This window comes from Hippopotamus amphibius, chromosome 9 (assembly GCF_030028045.1).
Source record: "Hippopotamus amphibius kiboko isolate mHipAmp2 chromosome 9, mHipAmp2.hap2, whole genome shotgun sequence".
Classification (NCBI taxonomy): domain Eukaryota; kingdom Metazoa; phylum Chordata; class Mammalia; order Artiodactyla; family Hippopotamidae; genus Hippopotamus; species Hippopotamus amphibius.
Window position 1 is genome coordinate 32,397,613 of NC_080194.1, and position 26,289 is coordinate 32,423,901.

The following is a 26,289-nucleotide window of genomic DNA, read 5'->3' on the forward strand; positions in this document are numbered from 1 at the left end:
GGGATAAAGTGGTACACATTTCAGAAGAATGTCTCTTGCCAGCAGGAAGTCAGCAAAAGATATAGTCATGTTTCATAAGGGACCACCAATGTTGTCTGGAGTTGAGTCCTTGGCTGGTAGGTCCTGTAGGGCATCTACCTTCTACGAGAGTTCATGGTAACCAGGTAAAAGGGGACAGTAACCTCACCACCACCAACAGGAGGCTGCTCTCTTCCCTCTTCCGACCTCCACCATCCATACTGCTGGTGCAGAAAGAGCCAGTGGGGAGTGAGAGCTCTGGCCACAGCTTCCTCCCCTCTCCAAGCAGAGAGCAGCACAGACAGCAGGCACTATGCGAATGGTGGGGGGAGGAGCTTTGAATCCAAGGACTGAAAAACTTCAAGAACAGACTGTCTGAATAATGCAAAGTGACTTAAAACTTACAGGACTGCACTGAAAGTCCGCTTCCAGTGGGAAACTGTATTCGACAAAACAGTTGGCACAGTTACTGCAAAAACAGAACCACTGCATTATTTGCATCTCAACCCATTTGTGGGTTACTTAAGCACTATGAAAGGCTGAACATGAAGTATGCCCTCTATACTGGGGGAAGGGGCAGGTTGGGAGCAAAGGAAGCAGAAAGGGAGCGTGGTACTCACCTTTAAGGCACGGCTCTCGGGTCCACTAATAATCCCTGGCCTGGTAAATTCACAGGCTCTGACCAATCACAAGACCAGCTGCTCCCGCGCAGGTTAACTGGTGAGGGGAGGCAGGTGGTGGTGCCATCATGGGGAAGGGGCAGAGCATGCCTTCCCTAATACTTTTTTGCCCTCCTAGCTTGGCCTCTGTTGTATTCTTTTCTAAACAGTCACACATGATTTAATGCACTCTTGACTTTGTCAACTATCATTTCTGAAAGCCAACTTTTGAAAATTAACACTATATCTAACCAACTGACCATAGCACCCCCTTCCCCACATGAACGACACTGAAGGAGTATCTTCTGATGTCATGTACACCAAGTCTAGGTGGCTACGAGCTTTATTTGGGCTGTGAACTCCTTTGCAAACCTGGTTAAAAAAAAAAAAAAAAAAAAAGCATTTACTAGACCCCTAGAAACCTATACATGCACACAATTTTGCATTGGATTTAAGGATTTATGGCCCTGGAAGGCTTCTGACTGCTAGTGACCAAAATATTGATATGTTTTGCAAAAATTACACAGAATTGTTTAGATGGAATACTTTTATTTAGCAAACAAAAGACTTGCTAATTCAGATTATCTATTTCATATACTCTAGACTACAATTTGCAAGTCACAAGTGCAACAGGTGGTTAGAGTCTTGACGCTGAACAAAGGGACAAAATTCAGAAGAAAAACAACAGCCAACTGAAAAGGAAATACTAGCAAATGAACCAGAATAAAAGATTTTATTGTATTCCATACATTCACAGGTCACTTCCAGATTTAGTAATAACACTGCAGTGCTCTGATGCTGTGTACTCTAGCTTGGACCATGTTGGAAGGTTACAGCTCTCTTCTCTCTCAGCCTAGATACCATTCCTAACAGTGCAGCCTGGCTACTTGACTGTTTTCTACCTGTGGCACAGTTCACCTCCATTTTCTCAGAATTTTAAAGTACTTTTTATTCCATTATGAAAGAAACTGCCCAACACTGTGTAGTATAGGACCCCCTCCCTTACCCTATCTTGTCATGACTACTATTCCTTACTTATGCTTAGTTTGCGAAGCAGACTTTCATCTAGCAAACTTCTCTACAGACCAGCTAAATAAACAAGGCAGTCCCGAAACCATGGCTCTTGCTTCTTTGGCCAGAATGCACCCCCGACCTTCAGTACCTGCCTCAGATATGTAGGTGCTTGGTTCCCACAGGGTGTGCCTGGCTGACATAAACTCATCTGCCCCACAGTAAAAACTCTTCAAAACCTTAGCATCAGCCACAGGGAGCAGGGTCACACTTTACGGCACGTGGCCCGTCTCAGAAGATCCAGCAGATGAGTGACCACCAGGTTCCACTGCCTCTGGGCCTGGGAACACACTGTTAGCGTGCCCCTTGGCTTACAGGTGCTCACTTGATTCTGAGTCTGGGGGAGGCTGACACATTAACCTCTTTCCTGCAAAGTACTGTTCCCATTGCCACAAATCCACTTTGAAATCACCACCCCCTTTATTGAAATTATTAAAGTGCAACATTGTGTTTTCTCTCTATCAGGCACTGAAGAGCAAGAAGCTTTAACTTTTTCTTTTGTGCGATGAAATATATATTTTCTTTACTCTTGGTATTTGTAATTTGCCTGCAATTAGAAGCAGCAAACATGAAACAAAACAAAACAGGCAGAAGGCACAGAATGAGGAGCAGATATGAAGATTTTACCAGTTACTCTTACAGGAACACTAAACCAAACCAAATAAGACCCCAAACCCATTCTGTTTACAAATTGGCCTCCTCTGCTCCACAGAGTCAGTCCTTGAAAGCAGACACCACATTTACTAACCACTACATCCCAAGTAAGCAGGCCTGTAACAGAATCAAATAGCTGTCATGTTACATCAGAAAATCTAAGTGATCTGAAAGACAAATGCTTCAAGTTTTCCTCTGAGAACACCACCAATTCCACTAATGCAAACCCAGAACAGTACTGCCATCAAATTTAGCAGAATGCTACAGCTTATATGGAATAAAAATTAGCCAGAAAAATATCTTAGAAAAGATTTTTTTTTCTCTCGTGGAGACTTTTAAGATATTATGGAATTCTCAACCATTATATTCCAATTGCAACCAACATTTGCCAATACTATTTTCTAATTCTTTCTTAAAAGGAAAAAAAGGGAAAAATTTTGATTTTGAAACATTGACAGGATCTTCCAAAGTTAAATATTAACATCTTTTCATCTCTCTTATGAGAACTTTACTGTAAACATACGTTATCATAGAAATGAGACCATTATTCAATATATGTTACAAATTGTTTATATTTAAAGAAAACAAATCTCTTCTGAACCCAGGTTCTTCATCCACAAAAGTTTAATGACTAAAATAACACAACAGAATGAACAAATGTTTTATTGGCATGTTCATTGTTGTAAACAGCATCTGGCATGAAAAAGTTTTACCAAAACCTTTTTACTGATTTTTATAAATTAGATGGCATTTTCAAAATTTAAGTAGAATTGTGTTCACTGAATAGTTGTATTTAGTATAGCAAACACCTGCCGATTCTAGCAGACTCTGCAGTGAAATCCTGTTGACTGCACTAGCCTGTGCCAGGACCTGACTTACCAGCAAGTTTACTCAACACAATGTTAAGACGTTTCCCCAAAGTTAAACTACATGTAACTACGTATCAACTCCAAAAATTAAAGTGGGACTTACAAGGGTTTTAGAAGATTCAAACTTGAAGTAAATCTTCAAAAATAAGTGTACAAGAGGAAAAAAACTGAAGCCGCGGAACAGAAAAACCTCATTAACAAGGGCAAATACAATCGCATGGGACCCAGCACTGAGGAACCTCACTGAGGGCTACATTTACATAAACTGCTATACTTCTCAATGTACACAAATGTACATCATGAGTGATATGTGAAAGGAATAATCATGGGAAAGAGCTGAACTTCAATTATGATAACTCAATAGGATCAATTTTATTTACATGCTGAATGAACGAGTGAAACGAATTCTCTACAACCATAACTTACGTACAATCAGTTATAATTACAATATTGCAGCAATTTGAGCTGCCACCTGCTGGGAGTGGTCTAAGGGAAACGTTTTGATGATCCAGAATAATGTTCTTAATACTTTGCAAAAAATGAAACAAAATGAAAACACAACTTCACGATTCTTTACTGGGTTACGGCTGGTTCTAAGAATTTCTTTCTTCAGCTCCTGTTTTTGCTGCTTTTCAAGAGTCAACACACGTTGCATTTACTTCCGAATTGTCAATGAGGTAATGTGTGTATCAGTGAAATAAACAGAAAATTCATTCATTCATGGCCTTTGCACAGCTTTTATTACTAAGCTATGAGCTCCTGTTCGAGGCTGGTTTTGCTAGCGGCTACGTGCACATCTGTCCGCAAGAAAAGTTTCCTCACTTCCCTTCCCCCTTTTCTAGGAGCAGGTTTTGCTTTTCGTTTTTATTTTTTTTGCACATCCCTTTTCACTTTACAGTACATTTGACTATAGTGCACAACATGATTCCAAGTCAAAACAGTGGCCCATTGGGCACTGAGCTTCTGATTGGTGAAGGGCAGTCCAATCAGTGCTGGTGTCACTGGGTTACCCCTAACCATGTCCGGCCATAATGGCACTACACAGTAGCAGTGAGCCATCTAATTAAAACCAAAATCCCCCAGGGAAAATGCTACACTAGCAGAGTCAGTCTTGAGTCAGATCTTTATTTGGTGCTCCATCCAGATATATCTTTAGTGCTTTCTCTTTGCGAGGTGAGTACGTTACACGATGCCCCGTCTTCTGGAGTCGACTGCTTTCTTTTTTCATCAGTTCATTTCTTTGCTCATCTGTCAGCTCCATCAATTCTTCTGTTTTGTCCCTATGTTTAAAATGTTAATGACATATGAGAGCAGTATAGCCATGTGCCTCTTTTAATTTATGTTTAAATGCTATAAGGCTCCTCACTGAGAAAATGAAATCTGATTGTCACCACTGAAGTTAAATAACCTCATATACTAAGACGTCCTAGGTTTCGAATGTGTTTATTGCATTAACATAGCACTCACTTCTAAAAATGGCACAGAATGATTTCCATGTTACTATTAGTATGATAATGGCTATCATTTATTGAACATCTATTCATAACAGGCACTAGGCCAGTTTTGTTTTAAATGCAAATAGTTCTAATTCTCATAAAATCCTGCTAGGTTGACATCATTGCTGCCATTTTACAGATGAGGACCTAGGTAAATAACAAAGCTAAATCTGAACACATATCTGCCAGGCTCCAGTGACTACTCTTTTTCCTCTATATCTATAATGTCTGATCCGGCAGCCACTAGCCATGTGTGCCTATTGAGATTGGTCTGATCTAAACTGAGATGGGCAGCAAGTGTAATAAACACACAATATTTTGAAGACTTACTACAAGAAAAATAATGTAAAATATCTTGAAAATGATTTTTATATTGTTTACATGTTGTAATGATAATATTTTGGAGGTACTGGGTTAGAAATACTTTATTCAAATAATTTCACCTTTCCACTTTTTAAAATGTGGCTACTATTAATTTCAAAATGTAACATATGGCTCTCACTGTTTTTTTACTGATCAAGGCTGCTCTATGTCATAACAATTGTAAAGCTATTTATGAAAAACAAGATGCACAACAAAGATGTGGTATCTCTAGAAACAACCAAAACACTGTGAATGTTACCTATAAAATATGACTGCACCATCATCACAGATATAAAGAGGCCAGACATTCAGGGTAGAAACTTTAGGATTCCAATCCAAATCCTGATGAATATCAAGGACAGAAATATCGCAGGGAAAAGTTCCTCTACCCTAAGGAGAAAAGAATGAATGAATAAATGACACCGTTAGCCATGTTTACTGAGCACTGGTACCCAGATGTAAACATCCTCAGGGCCTTACCTTGGCAAATTCAATATCTTCTAAAGGAATTCCACTGATTTCACAAAGCTGTAAGAGTAAACATTTTACATGAGTTCATCTAAAAAATAAATTTGCTGAGAAGCCAACGTAATTTTTCAAAGCATCAGCAGCCCTAGGAAACAATAGTGTGGCACAAGGTGTGACAGAGACAAAGAAAGAGAGGTTGCCACATCAGCGTCTGGCACTCACTTCCTCTTATGCAACACAGAGAAAAACGTATGTTAGTTCATTTTGTTTAAAATGAACTTACCCTCTCTCTCAACTCATCAACACTACTGCTTTCCAACACAACCTCCTGGAAGGGATCCAACTTCATCTCTGAAGGCCTCCACCGTCTTGACAAAACTGCAAGTTGTGACATGGATTTCATCTTCTCCACCCCTAAGAAAATGCAAGATTAGGCCATCATTCTATTTACTCTAAAGATTCATAATTTGTCTTTTCTTGTACGACCTGACTAAACAAAAAGATTTACTTCAAGTGTTATTCTTAAAAAGTGGGCATAAAAGGAACCAATTATTCCAAGGAGTTGTGAGAACAAAATATTTATTCTTTTCCCTCTAGTCTCAGAATTCCTCACCCCTACAAGCTCTCCTTCCACCACTACTCCTAATTCCACTTCCTCGTGACTCCTGTTGGACACTGCTCTACCAATTACTCTCTTCTCTGGATCTCCAATCTTTGCTCCTCTGTTGGCTACTACCCCACACAATCTAAAATCATAATCAAATAGCCTTCATTTTATCTTCTTTTTTCACTCAAGCTATCATTAATCCTTCTCTTTTCATTTACTCCCAAACTTACTGATTCTTCAAAACCCAGCTCAATTGTCACCTTTCTCTTTGATGTACATAAGAGCCAACAGTACTGGGTCCTTAGCACCTATCATTTTGGAATTAAGGGTTGGCAGCTCTGGTTCTCCAACAAACTGTGGGTCTGGAGGGCAATCACTGGTCTTTATTCATTTTTGTAGCACAAGGGATCAGCAATGTCTGGAAAATTATAGGTCAATAAATGTTTCTTAGATTTAATCACATGACTTATATCTTACTCAAGTATTTTGATGCTAAAATATATACTGAAATGATACTGATGCAAGGATCCACCAACCAGTGACATTTTCTGGCTAATTCATCTGTGCTAATATATACTCCTTCCTAACAAGGGTGATGTTCTAGGTCCTTCCTTTCTTCCTGGCCTACCCAGACACAGTGATTACTCTCTAAGGCCCCAGATACTCAGGGAAGGAATTACAATCTGGAGCACTTGCCTACAAATCATGGTAGGTGGTGTCCTGGTTCCTTGTCTCCCCAGTTAACTTGTTAATTAATCAGAATTTCAAACACTGAAATTTAAACCAAATGAGACCTGAAATAGCCTGAAACAGGTGAGGTGTTAGTATTATTGAACCCTCTGAAAGCTATCATAATCTTACATAAAAATAGCCAGAACTTATATTTTAATTTCTATGGAAAAACAAAAGGAAAATCAAAAACTTTCTAAGCAATAGCAGTCACGAAAGAATACAGAACCAGTTGTTTCCCCTGATATCTCCCAGAAGTCAACTTTTCCCCCACTAACTCTTCCAAAAATCATTACAGTAAATGCAACAATGATAATTAAAACCAGGAGGTGTGACAAACACAACTGCTCTTCTAGGTCACTGTTTCACTGTTATGGGTTGAACTGTGTCCCCCACCAAAAGGCATGCAGAAGTCCTGAACTTCAGTACCTCAAAATGTGACCTTATTTGGAAATAGGGTCGTTTCAATGGAATCAAGTTAAAAGGAGGTCATTAAGGTGGGTACTAATCCAGTATGACTGTGGTCCTTATGTTATAATATGGGAAACTGGGACACAGACAGGAAAGCCCACACGGAGAACACATGAAGGCAGAGATCAGGAGGATGCCTCTACAAGCCAAGGAGCACCCAAGACTGCCAAAACAACCCACCAGAAGCTAGGGGAGAGGCACAGAGCAAATTCTCCCTCACAGCCCACAGAAGGAATCAACCCTGACAACGCCTTGAGCTCAGACTTCCATGCTCCAAAACTGTGAGAAAATAAATTTCTGTTGTTTAAGCCACCCAGTCTGTAGTACTTTGTGGCAGCCTAGAAAATTAACATTGTCATTGCTCTCAAAATCTCTGAAATTATTAACAGCACATTCTCAAAATATACCATAATGAAAAAAGAGACTAAATAACAAACATGGCTAAGAAACTTTTGCTTTCTGGAAAAAGTACTAAAAATCCAACTTTGAAATTGCAACTTCCCTGAAAGGAGGAATTCATAGTCTTAAAATTAGAGAAAAGAAGAAATATTTAAAAGGCAAATGGGGCCCAGAGAAAAGATAGAAGAAACTCATTATTTGAAAAAAACTATAGGCTTCTATTATTTCTAGAGAATTTCTGATATTTCTCCACAAAAATATTGATAATACCATCGAGAACTTCAAGGAAAACCTCCCAGTTGCTGGAAATATTAATATCTTCTTCATAGATATGATAATCCAAAAAGACAGTGCCAGGGTTCTTCCACGTTTTCTTTCTCAGACGAAACCTACAAATGTGATAAGACATTTTAAACTACTATACCTTGAAATTCTTAACTTAAAAAAAATGACATGAATCTGATAGCAAGGAAAAATGAACTATGTTCAAATACAATTCATTAAAATTTGGGGAAATATAAAGAAATGCTCTCAAGACATCAAATTTAGTATCCTACAGAGGAAGTTCAAACAAATTCTAACACTTTTGCTTAGTTCTAGTAGATGAATCTTCAGTACTAAAATTCTGAATGGTACAGGAATTTAAAGTTCTTCTAGTTTTAGATTATTATACCAATTCATACCAATTGACCACACTATGGTTCTTCAAATTGCTGATGACACTGTAATGTTACTTTACCTGTCAATACTGAGCTCTAAACCACACTGCTCCCTGAGTTGAGGAATTAACTCCTCTTTTGATTGCCGTACAGTCATTCCTTTAGCAAACACAGCATCTAGCAGAAACTTGCATGGCTAGGAATATAAACATAAACAATTAAACCCTAAATTACACATTAAAATAAGGATCAACAAGACATTTTATTTGCACTTTATAGTGTGACAACTACTGGACTGGGTTTAGGAGTCTATCTTCGCTCCACTACTAGCTCTGCTATCTTGAGCAAGCTTACTTAATATTTTTTGTGCCTCAGTTTTCTCATCTGAAAACTGGGGCCAGGGTCTTCCTCACAGACTCACTGTGGAGATTAAATACGATAATAAATTCATATTTCTCTTCTTATAATACAGTGATCATAATTTTGAAAAGTAAAAAGAATCACCAATATAGAGTAAAATGGGGGAAATGAATACTAATTCTCCAAATACATTCATTAATTGTCTCAAAAGAGATACAGTATCCACAAACCCCGAACTCAGAAGAAAGATGTAAGTCAAAATGAGTATAATGGATCACATATAAAAGATATGACTTGATGCCTTATATTTGTTCAACAAATGAAGGCGTTTTATGAAAACAATATCCCCTTATTTGCTGTTTTTCACATTTGTCTAGGTCTTCATTGAGATGTTATAAATGTCCTAAAAATTGTGTCTCTGCCTTATTTTTCTGCGTATTCACCACAGCCTCATATATCACTGGAACAAAGATATTTTATTACTACCCAAAAAACATAGCCTGTTTAGACTCTTAATCCACCACTTACAAGTTATATGACTTTAGGCAAGTTACTTAACGTCTCTGTGCCTCGGTTTCTTAATCTATAAAATGGGAATAATAGTACCTTTAAAATAGAGTTAATTGATAAAGATTAAAAGTTAATATTTGTAAGCACTTAGAGCACAAAGAGGCACTATATATAATGCTAGTTAAATACTCAAAATGACTCTCTGAACAGAAAAAGTATATACTCTACAGATCAACTGCCATCCTTCTGTAGCATTATACCATCATTTCCAGAAAACAAGCACAAACAAATCCCCTTTTAAAAGCAGAAAATGTTTGCCACTCCAGCATTTGTAGCAATATGTTACACCAGGGAGATAACAAAAATGGCCTGAAAGCCACATCCATCTGGTGCCTATTTTTGTAAGTGAAATTTTATTGGAACATAGCCACTCTCACTGGCTTATGTATTGTCTATGTCTGCTTCTGTGCTACAATGGCAGAACTGAGTAGCTGCGACGAAGGCAGTATGGCCTGCACAACTAAAATATTTCCTTAAAAAAGTTTGCTGACCCATGCTTTAGAGAGATAAGAAGGAATGTCTAGTAATAAAAACCTGTGCACTGTATGTTTTTAATAACTACCAAAAGTGACCTTACATTGCTTGCAAGTATATTACTTACCTCTTGTTCATTGACTAGAAGCTGGTACACTTTAACTCTGTATTCTCCTTTTTTAAGTGCTCTCCCCAGTCTAATTGTGATCTACAAATTAAAAACACTTTTTTTTTAGATGTACTGTCTCAGCAGAATAAACTACCCATTTTCATCCCAACTGTTTAGTATTTTCCCCCCAATTCTCTAGATTCTGGGCTGTTTGAGATCAGGTATGTCTTTTGTGTCTGATTCTCCAGTGCCTAGAATAGTAACTGACACACAGTTAACATTTAACAAATGTTTGTTAGATGAATGGAGAAAACAACAACAAAAAAGCCAAATAACCACTAAAGATCAAAGACAAATTATCCTTTTAGGGTATCCATTTTACCTTACTTGGAAGTAGAACAAGATGTTCTTAAATCTATCATTTAAAACACTCAAATTATTCAGAATTAGTTTAATCAACCTTATTGTCATCTGAAAATGATGAAAGTGTCTCATTCAGCCGGACGCTCTCAAACTCTTGATTGCTGGCGTACACGCGAAAGACCTTGAAGTGAGAGGACAAAACTCCAACAAAGGGCTCTAAATGTTGTTTGAAAGCGGCCAGGGTAATTCTTTTATCAACATGCACCATCAACCCTAAGCACACACACACACACAAAAAAAAACAGAAACAAAAATGTAAAAGAAACCTCTTTTGAGTATAAATAAAGCAGATCATATACCTTTTATTATACTGTAAGCAGGAAAAAATACCCCTTTTCAGTTATTTATCTTTTAGCTAATATACTACACTGAATGGACAAAAACATGGACGTTGAGCATATGCAAGGTATAATCTGACAGCTTTAAATGTTCTGAGATATTTAAGTGTTTATTTGCTTATTCATTTTGGCCGCTGAATTAAAAACCAAACTTCCAGGAATTCTTTTCAAATACATACATTTCTACTTCTACACAGCAACTGTGTGGGCTCTGGCTGAGTCTCACCCCTGCCTCTTCTGCTTCCTTACTAGCTGTGTGACACAGAGCCAGCCACCAGCCTCTGTACCTGCATTCTGTCATGTGAAAAATGCAGCTGAAAACAGTCCCTACGTCGTACCTCACTGTAAACTCAGTGAAGGACTATGTTTATCATGCTTTTAGAATAGTTTCATATATATATATATATATACACACTGCCTCAAAAATTGTTAGTAAATCTAGTTCTGAAATTTCTACTAGAGAAAAATGTCAAGACTGGCATGTGAAGATGTCTGTTTTATCATGCAGTTGGTTGGACTGTAAAAGGAATAGTATTTAAATGGATCAGAAACTCCCACCTCCTCAAGGCTTCAGTTGAAGCTCTGCTAGCATTATAATAGGATTATCTTTGATGGGTTTTATTTTTTTCTAATGCTTATTATTTTAATCTTCTGTCCTTTATTTTATAAGCCACTCATGAGTATTCTTCTGGAATATATTTCTATTTACTCTGGTCTTCATATTCTAGTAAAAAGCAAAAACTTCCCTCATTTATCTCTCTCTCTTGTAATAAGGCAGTGGGGAATGCAAGAGCTGCCACGCAGCCTCAGACCCATGGCTCTCTGTAGGGCAGACCTCAGTTTTCTGTGAAATTTACATGAAAGGTTGAGGATGAAACCCTAAAACCCTCCTGGTTTCCATTCTCAGGTCTCCCCAATTCAAGCTGATGAATTTTTCTAAGTGGATTTTTCAAATAATGTCTATTTACTATTTTCCTGGTTATAAAATACTGGTTCAGTAGAGAAAATGTCACAAGTATAAATTAGCAGAAAACACAGACAAGGTGATGAACTTTATTTACTGCATACCACTTCTGAGGCAGCATTTCTTTTAATTTGTTTAAAACGTCTACTTCTAAGCTCTAAGGAATGCTCCTAAATGTTAATCTAGCTTTTGGCAAACTATTATCTAGAGGGACTAAACTTCTTGAAAGAAGGGTGTAATGAAAAAATTTCTTGATTAGAAATGAGAAGCCTATGGCTGGATTCCAGTTTTGCCACCTCAGTCTGATAAATGGCTGTAGGTAGGTCATCCAATCTCTCTGAGCCTCAGTTTCCTCATGGGATTATTTCACCAGTCTCACTGATTGTTGTTCGACAAATACAGTAAATTCTAAGGCATTACTCAAATAAAAGCTATCACTACCATTTTGGTTTCTCTCATAACTCTTAGTAATGTTGTGTCATAGGAAGGCAAGAATGTTTCTTGGTTAATGATATAGTCCAATATGGTGATTAGGATCAAGTGTTCTGGAGTTAGATGGCCTGGCCAGAATGAAGTCCTGGTTCCTCCTCACATATGAGATTTGTGACTTCGACCTAACTTCTCTGTACTTCAATTACCTCTATTATAAAATGAAGATAACAGTATTTATATCTCATAATGTGTTTTTGGGTCAATACATGTAAAATGCTTAACATGGCACTGACAAAGTGTTAGCTTAATTGATGAGCTATAATTTGTAGTTTTACAGAATACCATCATATCATGTTTCCTATTTACCCCTTCATACAGAGGAGTTCAGTCTCTTCACAGTGCAATTTCAAAATATCCTCAAATACTTTCCTTTCTTTCATGTATTTCTTGAAAGAGGCGGTAATCAAAACTGTACAAAGAAATTTCAGTGCAAATACACTACCATTTTTATTATTTTGGCCTTCCTATTTATACTACAACTAGGTCACATTAGGAGAGTATTTTCAGAGAAAGGTTCTGTAATTACTCCCTGAAACAATTCCTGGATTATAATGAATCGCTTAAAGACCAACATTTTAAGTGTTGTTTGGTTATGATCTAAATGAACTGCCTATACAGTGCGCGGCATACCACTCTTCAGATATCAAATTCATTATTTACCTATTCCACCTTGCCATTTCATCACTCTGAAGAACTTGTGTTATTACTCATCATCCACATTTCCCAGGCACCTACTTTCAGACCCCTGCGGAACTGTGCCGAAGCTGTCTTACTAGAGACTCTGAAACACCTGGCTGCTGGCTATTGTCCCCACTCCCGTTTCCCTAAGCCAGTTTTTTAAACATGAAAATGCATTTTCCAGGGTCTTCACCTTTCTTTTCAAACAAGCCTTCCGTATGGCTTCTGAAAGCCTAAATAATCTGTAGAAACTGGTTTCTCTTCATCATATGTATGCTATTTCAATGAATGCTAGCAACTTAGCCTACAATGAATTTCTAAAAAGGTTAAAATGGCCAGCAATCTCCTTCACAAAGATTTCATTAACCATTCTAAGATGGAAAGAAGACCCTTCAGACTATAATTCTAAATATTCCCACTGAATCCTTCCTATAGTTGAAACTCTCATGCAGTCCAATTTTCAGCACATCATTCAAAAACAAACTCCTTGAAAGAAATTTCTAACCTTTTCCCAAAGAGAAGCTACTTTTAATTTCTGCATTGCCCTTGAAGGGTTGAGGAAGGTAAGAAAGCAGAGTAAATACTGGCTCTTTTTCCTTTACTATGATGTGAGAAGAGTAAGTAACAGTGGTAGCAGTGAGGAGGTGGAGGAATCAGTACTAGGCTTACAATCAGAATACCTATATCTGATCCTAGTAGTATGTGACCTCAGGCAAATTATTTAACCTGTTTGAGCCAGTTTCTTCATCAGTGAAAAGTGTCTTAATAATATCAATTTCACACAGCTATTGAGAACTAAATGAGATAACATGTTAATGAGTTATAAGAAAAAAACCTCAAAGAAATTTAAATAAAGCATTACCATAATAGAGTTTCTCTTATCTCCATTTTAACCCACCAATCCATATTCTCCCACTTGAGTTTCCGCAAGATATAGTATGGATGTCAAATAATTACATTGTTATTTGGACCTAATTAGTTAAAAACACAAATTTATGTATTTTTATTACTGATTTCATAATTCCTACCACTCCCTTTTAAAATATCCAATTTTGAGACTACAAGCATTTAACTAATATACTGGTTGTTTGTGCACCTTCTCCCCACGAGATGAAGCATAAGGCTGCATCTTAGTCATCTCTACTTCTGACAAATACACAGGGCCTGGCACCTAGCATGTATTCAGGAAAGAATAACTGTGTGGGTGTATAAATGGATTGAGGAAGAGTGGGACTCTATTCCAAAAGTAATAGGAGCAACTGCATTCAATTAGAAGCCTTAACCTCTAGTAATGGTTCCACTACTTAATAGCTGCTGAATGACGGGAAAGTCATTCACCGTCTATGAGTTTCAATTTTCTTATCAAATAAGGAAATCAATGTTTGCTTTATTAATTTCAGAAAAGCTTCAAGTGAGAACAAAAAAGTGTTCTGAAAACTAAAATACAAAAATATAAAGGGTATTGCCTTTGAGACTAATGCAAAGTATTTAGGTTTTTAGCTATTTCCCTTTTATACTTGAAGAAAGATTTTGTATCGTCAACCTGGTTGTCCTGCTAATTCTCTGGCTAGTTTTAGTCTGATATTTTATGAATCCTTTTATTACTTTAAATCTCACACAATGTTACGTTTCTGTTGTTGTTGTTTGTCCAAATGCGCAAACTGACAGATCTCTTCCATCCTTCTGAGATTATATAATGCAGAATTTCTAGTTTATATACTGCCTGCAGCTTCCTTCAAAGAAACTTAAAAAAAAAAAGAAGGCCCTTTCCTTTCTCTGACTTTCTCGGTTAGTTACGTAATTTTTAGGGGGTGTGGGAAGGGTGGAGCTTGGATCAGGTGATGGAGGCAAGGGAAGGAATGCAGAAATTAAAAATTCTTCTAGGCACTGAATATAAAATTTTCTAAAGTGTCTGGCCTTTTTTTGGTGTATTATTTACTATTTAAACTTTTTTTAACTTATCATACGCCTTTCCTTAAAAAAATTAATTTTCCTTCTTTTTTCTTAAATCATCTCACCAGAGCTCTGACATCATTACCGTCACAGGCCTAATGCACAGGTCTAAAGACACCGTTCGTTATAATGGCATCAAAAATGAAAGCAAAGGAGAGAGAGAGGATAATCTTATAATCCAGGAAGCTATAGGTAATCTTAGGACAAAGTATCTCTTAGCTGATTCTTTTCTTAACTAAAAATTTAAATAAACTGATAAAAAAAAATGAGGCTGTTTCAAGGAGCCTTTTTCTTTTTAAGTACATACATTTATGTCCTTCCCCAGAACCTTCATCTGCAGCATAGGGTTCTGCTTTGAAATACATGTACTGTATTTCTCCCCTACTCTTGCCACTCTCATCATATTCACTATCCGTTCCGGAGTCTTCTTCTGCTGTATCCCATGTCTCCTTTTTCCCTTCATTTGCTTTAGTTCTTCTACTACTCGTTATGCTATGAGACTCAAGTCCATTAGCCAAAGGGATCTGAGCATTATCTGCATTGCACAAAGTATCACTGCTATGACTTGAGCTAAGAATATCACTGTCCACTGAACTTGTACTCCTGTCATTATTCACATCTGAATCTGACCGCTCTTCAGACTGAAAATTTTCAGGATCAGAAGTCTGAATGTGGTGTTCAAGTTCTCTGTTATCCACTGAGGCTGAAGAGTCCCTCTCATTGAGGGGTGATTCGATGTTTTCAAAGTCACTCGTCTCAGTACTTTTGCTGCTGTCCCCATTATCTCCCTCCTGCTGCTGCTGCAGTGACAAGCTTTTGAGTTTTTCAGTGCTTTCTTCTAGAATAGCTTCCACTGACTTCAGACTCCCTGCAGGTCCTTTGACTCTTTCACAGTCATCATCCACATTACCAGAGTCACCCCCAGCTTTCTGGTATGCTGTCCTTTTGGAATAAGATCCTGGAGATTGTTCAGGTAATAAAACAAATAATCTGATTGTATTTGCATGCCGATCCAGGAGTTTCCATAAATGAGAGTCTGTAAAGGCCATTTGGTAATCCAAAGTCTCAGAACTTTCAACAAACACCTGAAGTCACAGTAAGTCAAAGAGTTACATTACATCATTAATTTTGGTGACATTCTCATTCATTATAAGAATAATATCACATCAATATAAGACACTGCACAATAAATTATAAATTTGAGATGATAATGTTTCAAAGGACACGTCCATTGTTTTTGGAGACTAAATAAAATAAATATTATGTTCATATGCCTTTGTAATCAGCCATAAAACTGTCCTAAGATAGATGGGATAAATAACATGTGCACAAATATCTTTTTTTTTTTTTTTAGTTTGGCCCATTATTGGCAACATTTACTTTGTTATTTTTATTTTTTTTATTTTTTTTGGGGGGGGGGTACACCAAGTTCAATCATCTGTTTTTATGCACATATCCCCATATTCCCTCCCTCCCTCAACTCACCCCCCACCCTCCCTCAAGTCCCCCCCATCCTCCCCGTCCCAGTCCTCTAAGGCATCTTCCATTCTCGAGTTGGACTCCCGTTGTTATACAACAACTTACCAAATATCTTTTTTACTGTAATATATAAAAACATCTTGGGAATGCAACACCAAAATCCATATTATATAAAAAAATTTCATGGGCAAATGACTTGATTCTAGAGCAAATAAATTGCAAGGAAGCAAATATGTAGGGAAATCTTTACATTAAAATAAACTGGAGAGATTATGGACTTTATTTAGATCCTGACTTGAACAAACCTTATTGAAAAAAAATTTTTTTAAGATAATCAAGGAAATTTGAACACTGACTAGGTACTGGTTGACATTAAGGCATTTCTATTAATTTTTTAGGTGTAATAATGTAACTGTGGTTATGTTTTTTAAAAGTTCTCATCTTTTTTTTAGAAATACACATTCCTATTGCTTATAGATGAATGATACGATGCTGGGAATGTTTTTCAAATAATCTGGGGGAAGCAGTTAGCTAACTATACATCAACAAGACTTCATAATTGTAGAAGCTGGGTGATAAGTGCATAAGGCTTCATTACACTATTCTCTGTACTTCTGCATGTTTGAAATTTTCCATAAAATTTTTTAAATGAAATGCATACATATAAATCAGGCAATTATGATTAGTATCTTGAATTTTGCATAAAAAGATTATTATTCAATAAATGTTATAAATCAGGACTATCACTAACCATCTAAAGAAAAAAATAAAGTTAGATCCCTCCCACTCCTTACCCTAAAACAGTGTTAAGGTAGATTAGCAATTTTAATGTTACACACAAACACCACACAGAAGTATTGGAAGAAACTAGAGGTGAATAAAAATTACACATCAGAATTAATAAAATACTAAAAAAAAAAAAAAAAAAAAAAAAGTCTAAAAATGATAAAAGACCAAACTGCCCTCAGATGAATGAGACTGGAAATGGTGATAAATAAAGGATGGCAAATGAGGAAAATTTGATAAAATTTATCCAGAGTAAACCAATGGCATTAGGAATAAAAACACAGGAAAAGTAATAAATGACAGAACACATAATGAATATTAAGAGATGAAACAAAAAAAACCCAAACAAAAAAAAAAAAAAGAGAGAGATGAAACAAAAAGATGAACACGAACTTTCCCTTTTCTTATAGAAATAAATAAGTAGGCAAAGGGAATAATGTGGGGTGAACCCAAGATGATAATTTTCTCTATACTAGGCATACTTTAGACTCTTACCATGAAGTACTGCTTTATGGGAGAAACTCAAGAAAGAACAAAATTCAGAGAACATAATCACTGTCACCAGAACTAGTCATGAAGGCTCCACCGAAGACGTAGGACTAATCTGGGCCTTGAAAAAATAGGGAGAGGGGGAAAACACTCCAGGTGGGGGCGGCACATGAACATGGCAAAGAGGAGAACCAGTGAGACTGACTCAGAAGACAAAGAAGCATGATCTGACCTTACTATAAAGGAAGGTTATTATTGGGAGAATGTGAGAATTTAAAAAGTAAATTTCAGACAGATGGTGAACTGCAGCATAGAAAATAGTAATGAAAAAATAAAAGACATACCTTGTTACTTCTAAAAAACCCTTCAGCTTTCAGGGTTTTACTGGGCACAGTGAGAAGACGCAAATCATTGTAGCAGCGTTCCAGCACTATTCTCATTGTTTCAGCAGGTAAATGGATGGCCTATAATGAAAGCAATTTAATTAAAAAGTACTCTTTCAAGAATAATTCTGCTTGACTTGGAAATAAGGGAAAATAAGACACTGCTGAGTTCTTCTTAAAATAGCAGAAAGAAAATTAAGAGAAAAATAATCTTAGTAGAGATTTACAAATTTTTAAAGAATCTATGGGAAAAATTATTACTCCCATCCATTAATTAAGATGTAAATTAGGAGAACAGGGTATCACTTATAAATATATGCTCTGAAACTATTTTAAAAGTAACAATTTTTCACTAAAAGTTCTATTTCTCCCAAACTCACGAAGTAAATGAGGTGATTTGATTCCAAAGAAACTGAATAACTGACTTTGAGAGCTGATGTCAAACCAACACCCGTTTAACTTCTTGACTTTTGATGAGTTCTTCTGTATTCTGTGAATAGCTGTTAATACTTCTACTAAATCAATTTTCTTCTGTGTAAAACGAGGTTAAATTAGTAAATTTTAAAGTTATTCTAAAATTCCATGTGCTTAATTTTTGGTGTCACTTTATAGATTTCTCATGAAATGAGCAGATAAAAATAATTTACATTTTATAAAATATGATTTGTTTTACAGATAATGATAACTAATTCTTAGGCATTCAAGTTATACTTTAAACACTATATTTCTTGGCACCCTGTTTTCTGACTGTCTTTATTCTCTACAGACATATTTTTCCCCAACAAAATTATCAGCTTCTTCAGGGAAGGAAACCCATGTGTTTCTTTTGTATTCTACTTCAGTGCTTATATTCTAGATTAAACTGTAAGACAGAGCAGTTACACTAATGCTGTCTTTTTATGAGCAGTTTAATCATAAACTATGACTTCACAATATGATTTGTTTCCTCCAATTATTACTTTGGCAGAAGTGCTGCAAGTCATTTTTTAAAAACATAATAATTAAAAACTAACTTCTATGTAATACTTTAAAATTTTTTTCCACAAAGAGAGCATTTCTTTGTTTTATTCATGTTCACAACAAACCTGTTGAAACAGGCATTAAAAAACCGCAGATGAGATAAAAGACAATACTACCACAAAACGAATGACTGGAAATGACTGGAAACTTGGAAGTTTCTTGACTTGCGATTTCTGAACCATTTCCACCACACCAAGGGAATCTTAACCTGAGGTTACTTTTGCCTATGTTTGTGTGCTCAACGTTCTATAGAGTACAAGACCCCTGAAAGGACAAAAACCATTTCTCTGGAGTGGAATATTTTGTCCTAGGGAAGCTGAATGTTTCATCGTATTTTTCTAGTTCAAAAATTCCGAATGAGCCTATCCTCTTGACCACTAACTCACATAATGTGGCCAATATTTGATTCACCACCTTCCTCTTCTATTTCTATTCATCTACCACTACCTTTCTGGTTACCCAAGTGTAAAACTCTTCAGGTCTTCCATGCTCCCGCCTTGCTGCAATATTTACCAATCACAAGTGCGGCCAATTCTATTTATACATTCATTCTTACAATCTCCACTTTTTGCGTTTCTGGTCATATGCCCTCCCCTGAATTATTTCAACAACCTCCTCATCTCTGTTCCTGACTCCTCCCTCAGTCCAGTGGGAACACTAGTCTAATGTTGCCAGAATTCCCACACCACAGCAGAGCTCTCATCATACCACTGCTGTACTCAGAAACTAACAACCAACCAACCAACCTACCTACCTCCTACTGCTTACATTAAACAGAACCCAAACTTCTGAGAGAAAGTGAACTTGTTTTCCAGGCACGTACTTTAGAATGATCCAGCCAAACACACATATCACTGCTGTGTACACTTGCTTCACACTTCCCACCTCCACATGTACGTCAATCTGCTTATTCCACATGAAGCATCCTTCTCTCCTAACCACTGCTGTCTCCTAGCTATAAATATTGGCTCTGTGAGGTAAATATTGGTTCTTACATCTTATAACTATCACATAAATAAATAGATAAAATGAAAAAAAAAACTATCACATAGTGCTTTGTACACAGCAGGCACCTAAAAATATTCATTGGCCAACTTTAAAACTTACCTTTGAAATAAGCTGTTTGAACTCTGTAACTGTCTGATTTAAGTAAGCTCGAACAGTGATAGGAGCAGCTACAGATTCTGCCTTTAGATCAACAACGTGAACTTTCACCATCACTTCTGTCACATTTGAAAAACATAAAAACCCAACTGGAGGTTATTTTTAAAAAGGTATTTCACATGATCAATGCATTCTAAATGTGTTTCTAATAGATGGCAAAGATAATATGTTTCTAATTATCAAGATGGTAGACGTATGCACACAAAATACATGTTAAAACTTCTCTCACAATTTATCACATTACAAACATAAAGAAATGAAAAATGAAGAGAATAAAAAAAGTTCTTATAGATCTCTAAAAAATCATAAAAGTCAAAATGTGACTTTTAAAAATACATGCTTTGTTTCCTTATAAAACATTAACACCACTGTCAAATTTATCAAGCATATTAAAAATATGTATTCAAAGTTCCAAAATATAGACCAAAACCACAACACTAAATAAACATAAATAACTGCAGAAGGCAAAACAAATACTAAAGGGGACATAGCGGCCCTACTTGCTTTTGACAACCTTCATTAAACAATTCAAGACCTTGTTCATAATCAAAGACTTCTCCTCAAAATAATATTCCCTATATCCTATAGAAAATTCGACAGAAAAGCTTTTTGGTTTACATGTTTGTTTTCTGACAAATTCTTCATGTTACAATTCAATGCCATCTTCTCCCCTCCTGTTTTCAGATCATATATAACGTAACTTTTAGTCACGAGAAAAATAAATGATCCTCAAACACTGGATTTGGTACACAGTTATTCTCCAGCTTAACTGGTTTAATCTCCTATATGCAGTATATGTCAATCCTCCATTTCCCCCTATGTTGCTAATCTAAATCTGAATAAATATTCTGCTAAACTCTTGATTATTAATGAATAAAGGAGATTATTTTATGTTTTATAATCCACAATGGCATTTCGAGTTCTCTTTCTAAAAAGTGGATTTTTTTCTGACCCGTATTATACTTTTATCATAATTTTTACAGTCCAGTTCAAAAAAAATCCGCAAGAAAATGTTCCAAAGGGACTCTTCACAAATAGAGTTCTGACTGAAGGAGCCCTTGAAAGAATATCACAATCTACTTTGGGAAGAGGAGCCTTCATAAAAAGGAGGTGTATAAGATCCACAGAATAACAGAATTTCAAAGTTATGAAAGTATGTCTTCAAGGGGGCCCTGAAAAAGAGACTCTACTTCTGAGACTTTATGGGACTATACTTTTTTGGGCCAGGGTCTTCTTTATAAAGAGAGAGGCAGAGGTAGAGGCAGGGGCAGAGCTATGGAGGGAGGATGATCTAGTACTGGAGAAGAAAAATCCCACTGAAGACTATAGCCAGAAGTTTTGTTGTTTGTTTCTTAAATTTTGTATATAGTTTTTTGAAAGTAATCTAGAACTTAATTCCAGGTTTGCTGCTGACTACTTCCCAAACTATCAAAATTATTCTACATTTGAAGAACATGTAAAAATTTTTTAAATAATATCTACAAACAAAAAACTTTCTTACGAAAAGTTTAAGTCTTTTACAACTCAAAATACCATAAAATTCCTTACCTCCAGGTTTGTAAGACTGGAAAACCTGATCAGGTCTTCTTGTCTCCAACAGCAGATCAAACATGTATGTTGACTTGACTCCACCTAGCAAAAGTCCCATCGGCGTGTCTTCTTCTCCTTCATAGGATCGTTCAAGATAATCATGAAACTCATCATATTTAACAAGACGACAGCAATCCATAGGGATTACCTCTTCTAAATCCATCATCTAAAAGAACATAACACCCAAGGAAAAAGGAAAAAAAAAAATATATATAGTATTGATATTTTAGTCCGATGTGTAACTGTACTAACAATAGGTCCTAACAAACAATAAAATCCACATATTTATGATTTGCATCAAAGCTCAAAGGCACGACTTAAATGGTATTTCAAAATAACCATATTTCATTATCCCTCAAATTATACAACCTACACACTATTATATTGTAAAGACGTTTTTCTTTTTAAAAAAGGTAACACTCTAAGCTTCAGATGTACTCAAAATCAATGCATTGTAAGCTATTGCCCTATAACCGTTAAGCTTGGAAACATCAGGGGAAAATAACCAACTAGAACATGTATCTTTTGTAATCTTAATCCAATCTGGAGAAAAACTGGTAGTTCATGTAATCTAGTAATGATCTTCCTAAGCACAGGAGGTCAGCATGCCTTGTAGAGCCACCACAAAGGCCATAGCTTCTGTCTCCAAGTGCTACCCCACTCCTCTCTGAACCATCCCCTTCAATCTTAGCCTCCGGAACACCAACAAATCAGGCGTTGGAATTTCTATCAAAAATTTTCCCTCTAGTACATGTCACTCATAGATAACATACTCTGGATGCAACATCACTTAAGTGGGAACTGAACCTCCTACAGAAACATAGCAGGATTGCTTAAAAGTACTTAATACTCATCTAAGGTTTGTGATTACAACTTTAAAGCAAGCATGTAAGCCTAGATATGTCCCCATTGCCCTCTACTCCCTCCCTCACATCCCACAAATGGAGCTTTATTTTCCTTACATAGGATCGATTTACTTCTCTCTTCTATTTGACTCTTTACATTTGTGAACTTATACTTCCTATTTTTAAGACAACATTTTTCCTTCCTACATTAAAAACTGATGGAATATAAACTACTCTTACTGCTATCACTGATTGACCTTACTGTGTAAAACTGCTTAGTTAAGACATTTTCTCCATTCGTCTAATTTGGTTTCACTATTGTTTTGCTTGCAGTCCACCATTATGTTTAAAGGATTTTTAAATAGGTGAATGCAGAGCCATTTATCCATTTTATTATTTGTTCTTTCATTTATTCATTTACATACCCATCCAATTTTGACTCTCCTGTTTACCAGGCAAAAGTAGTGGAAATGCAACTGTGAGCAAAACCAAACACTCTTCACCCTTGTAAGTGCTTACAGTTTAGTGAGGGATGTTAATTAGTTAAAACAGTCACACAAATGTAAATTTTCAACACAGATAAAATGCTATGAAAGACCAAGTACATAATACAAGTTCTCAAACTCTGTGTGTCTGAAAACCACTTGAGGTACTTGTTTAAAATGCATAATCCCAGGTGCCAAAACATAAGTTCAGATTCATTTGCAGGACTCGGTTTTTCAATAGGAATGTGATCTGGTGCAGGCTGTGCTAGATCACACTTTGAGATCCAATGCCAGCTATCCTGTGAATTATTTTTACTTCTTTCATTGGTTCTATATATAATTATAAATGAAATCAGGTAGTATGCAATTTTTTCTCTAGGTAATGACTGTTTAGTCAAATGATGTTAAAGTTTACAAGGAAAGGGCAAAAAATTTTGTCAATTGTAACAGATGACATTTAGAATAATCTGGTTAAAGAATGCTTTTCTATTTGCCTTTAAAAACCCACTTATAATAACAAAGGGAGTCCAACTCGAGGATGGAAGATGCCTTAGAGGACTGGGGCAGGGAGGGTGGGGGGGAATCGAGGGGGGGGCGTCAAGGAAGGGAGGGAATATGGGGATATGTGTATAAAAACAGTTGATTGAACCTGGTGTACCCCCAAAAAAATAAAATAAAATAATAAAAAAAAAAAAAAAAAAAAAAACCCACTTATAAATTTGCATTATTCTTAGAATAAAACACAAACTTCTAGTCTTACAAAGCCTTTAATTTTATTTTATGTGACTCTATTCTCATTCAAGATGATCTAAACACAATGCCCCCCTTTTCAGCTTCTTGATCATGTACTTCCACACCTGTTTTTACACGTGCTGTTACCTCTACTTAAAATACTCTTCCCCAACTTCTTCTTTTTTTTTTTTTTATAAATTTATTTTATTTTATTGGCTGTGTTCGGTCTTTTTTGCTGTGCACGGGCTTTCTTTTTCTTTTTTTTTTTTTTAGTTGCAGTGAGTTGGGGCTACTCTTCATTGTGGTGTGCGGGCTCTTCATTGCTGTAGCTTCTCGTTGCGAAGCACAGGCTCTAGGCGCGTGGGCTTCAGTAGTTGCAGCACATGGGCTCAACAGTTGTGGCTCACGGGCTCTAAAGCACAGGTTCAGTAGCTGTGGCGCATGGGCTTAGTTGCTCCGCGGCATGTGGGATCTTCCTGGAGCAGGGATTGAACCCGTGTCCCCTGCATTGGCAGGCGGATTCTCAACCACTGCGCCACCTAGGAAGCCCTTCCCCAACTTCTTGAACAGGTTTAAGTCTCAGATTAAATGACCTTAATATACTACTGAATTACATTATAGCATTTAAAGAATAAGATATTTGCAAAGTGTGGTGTTTAAATATTTTTCGTCTATTTTTTCCCCCAGTGGGATTATAAACTCCAAGAAGGCAGTGAGCCTGTTATACTCACTCTGGCACCTCTAACACCCCACGTTGTCTTGTTCACTCTAGTTCTCTAATGCCTCATATAGTAGACACTCAATAAATATCTGCTAAATGAATATAAAGAGTAAATAGGTATTTTTGTTTCTAAGTCTATTTGTGAGTTTTAGAAAGCTTAACTGGCTTTCGGAGTGAGGAAGCTCTCTAAAGCAATGGACCACACTCCAAAGAAGAGGTACAAACCCATACTCTTTAAGAAATACAGGATTTAAGTGGGCTATCAAAGCTACTGCAAGTGCTTATATTACTACTGACTATAATAAAAACTTGGGAAAATGTTAATTCTGTTATGTAAGATATCAATAATTAAATGCCAACAGTGCAATGAAACATACCTTATAAGCCATTTCTACTGCTTCCTTTAATGTCTTATCCTTATGAACCTCCAATTTATTTTCCATCATCACTTGTTTCACAGGATGTAAACAGAATAATTTTATCTAGAAGATGTAAATGTAAAATATCATCATCAACTCCACAGGTCATGAATCAAACTTACTTCTTTTGTAGACAGCATTTTTTCCTAATAGTCAAAATACTATAATTTCTAAAAACATAATTGGGATCATTCTCCCTCATGTATATTTATCTCACTTAATAATTGATACTGTCTCATGTTATAAAAAAATTCAAAATCATTAATTTTAAAAATTGTATGTTTCTTTATAGGCATGTACCACAACTTATGTAATCACTCTCATACTGATATGCATTCAAGTTGTTTCCAAGCTTTCCCTAATATGGAAAATACTGTGGAGAATGTCCTTGTGGTCAAAATTTTTACTGCATCTATAATTATCTCACTGGGTAATATCTTCTTAAGAGAATTATATAAAAGAATATGAATTTGCTTAAGGCTCTTGATAAATCCTATTCAAATTCTAGGCCGAAAGGTTTTATCAATTTATACTTGTAGCAGAATGTTACAATGTTCACCTCACTGTAACCTCACCAGCTCTAAGTATTATCACTACATTACTGGTTTTTTATGTATAAAATAAAATCACTTTACCTCAGTAATACAGTTGGTTACACTGTTTAATACTCATGACGGCATAACTATCTACAGAATCAACCCAGTGAGTCAATGATAAGAACTGCAGTTAAGCAAAGTTCAATAGCGTTCTTTAATTAAAAGTAAAATTAGGAAATCTAACCTTGCAGGTATTTCGCTCAATTTCTCGTTGCCTCTTTTCTTGTTCTTCCAATTCTCTCTCTTTCTGCACCAAGTTTTTAATGTGTTCTGGATATTCATCTACTTCTAGAAATTCTATCAAATAGTAAAAAACAGGGTAATAAAACAGTGCCACTAAGATTGAGCTTCCTTTATTTTTGTTCTATGTTCCCAGAGTATATTCTTCTACTACAGCAGTTATCAAAATATACCTCAATTACATCAAGCTTTCAACTTGGAACATGAGCTTCTTCTAGATAAGGGTGAAGAGGTAGTTGATAACGACACATGGTCAGGTCTCAAAAAAGCCATATCTCTATCTATATACCTCTTGGCTCCAGAAAACTCTAGTATGTAAATTAAAATTTTTAGAATGAAAAAGCCTCCCTTAAACTTGAAAATAAAAGCACTTCTGATTTCAAATAGTGCTATCACCATCAAATTGTGTAACTCTGGGCACGTTTACTTCTCCAGACCTTGGGTTCTTCAGCTTATTAATAGCACATACCACATAGAGTTATTACCTGGGATATAACGAAATGTGATAAATACTGT

The 26,289-nt window shown here is 36.2% G+C and overlaps 1 protein-coding gene across 1 annotated transcript in view; it reads right to left on the minus strand.

Annotated features, from left to right (window-relative positions):
- Positions 1-3,984: 3,984 nt before the first annotated feature.
- Positions 3,985-26,289, minus strand: part of USP47 (ubiquitin specific peptidase 47) — a 105,852-nt gene continuing 83,547 nt past the window's right edge. Inside the window, exons 15-28 of the mRNA XM_057747659.1 lie at positions 25,718-25,830; positions 24,896-25,000; positions 21,694-21,901; positions 20,089-20,204; positions 17,923-18,042; positions 15,132-15,909; positions 10,437-10,612; positions 9,995-10,075; positions 8,544-8,659; positions 8,075-8,193; positions 5,882-6,012; positions 5,611-5,658; positions 5,390-5,520; positions 3,985-4,551 (exon numbers count right to left, since the gene is read on the minus strand). Of these exons, the coding sequence (XP_057603642.1) occupies positions 4,377-4,551; positions 5,390-5,520; positions 5,611-5,658; positions 5,882-6,012; positions 8,075-8,193; positions 8,544-8,659; positions 9,995-10,075; positions 10,437-10,612; positions 15,132-15,909; positions 17,923-18,042; positions 20,089-20,204; positions 21,694-21,901; positions 24,896-25,000; positions 25,718-25,830 (2,417 nt within the window). The 3' untranslated portion in view covers positions 3,985-4,376. The remainder of the gene's footprint in view (positions 4,552-5,389; positions 5,521-5,610; positions 5,659-5,881; positions 6,013-8,074; positions 8,194-8,543; positions 8,660-9,994; positions 10,076-10,436; positions 10,613-15,131; positions 15,910-17,922; positions 18,043-20,088; positions 20,205-21,693; positions 21,902-24,895; positions 25,001-25,717; positions 25,831-26,289) is intronic.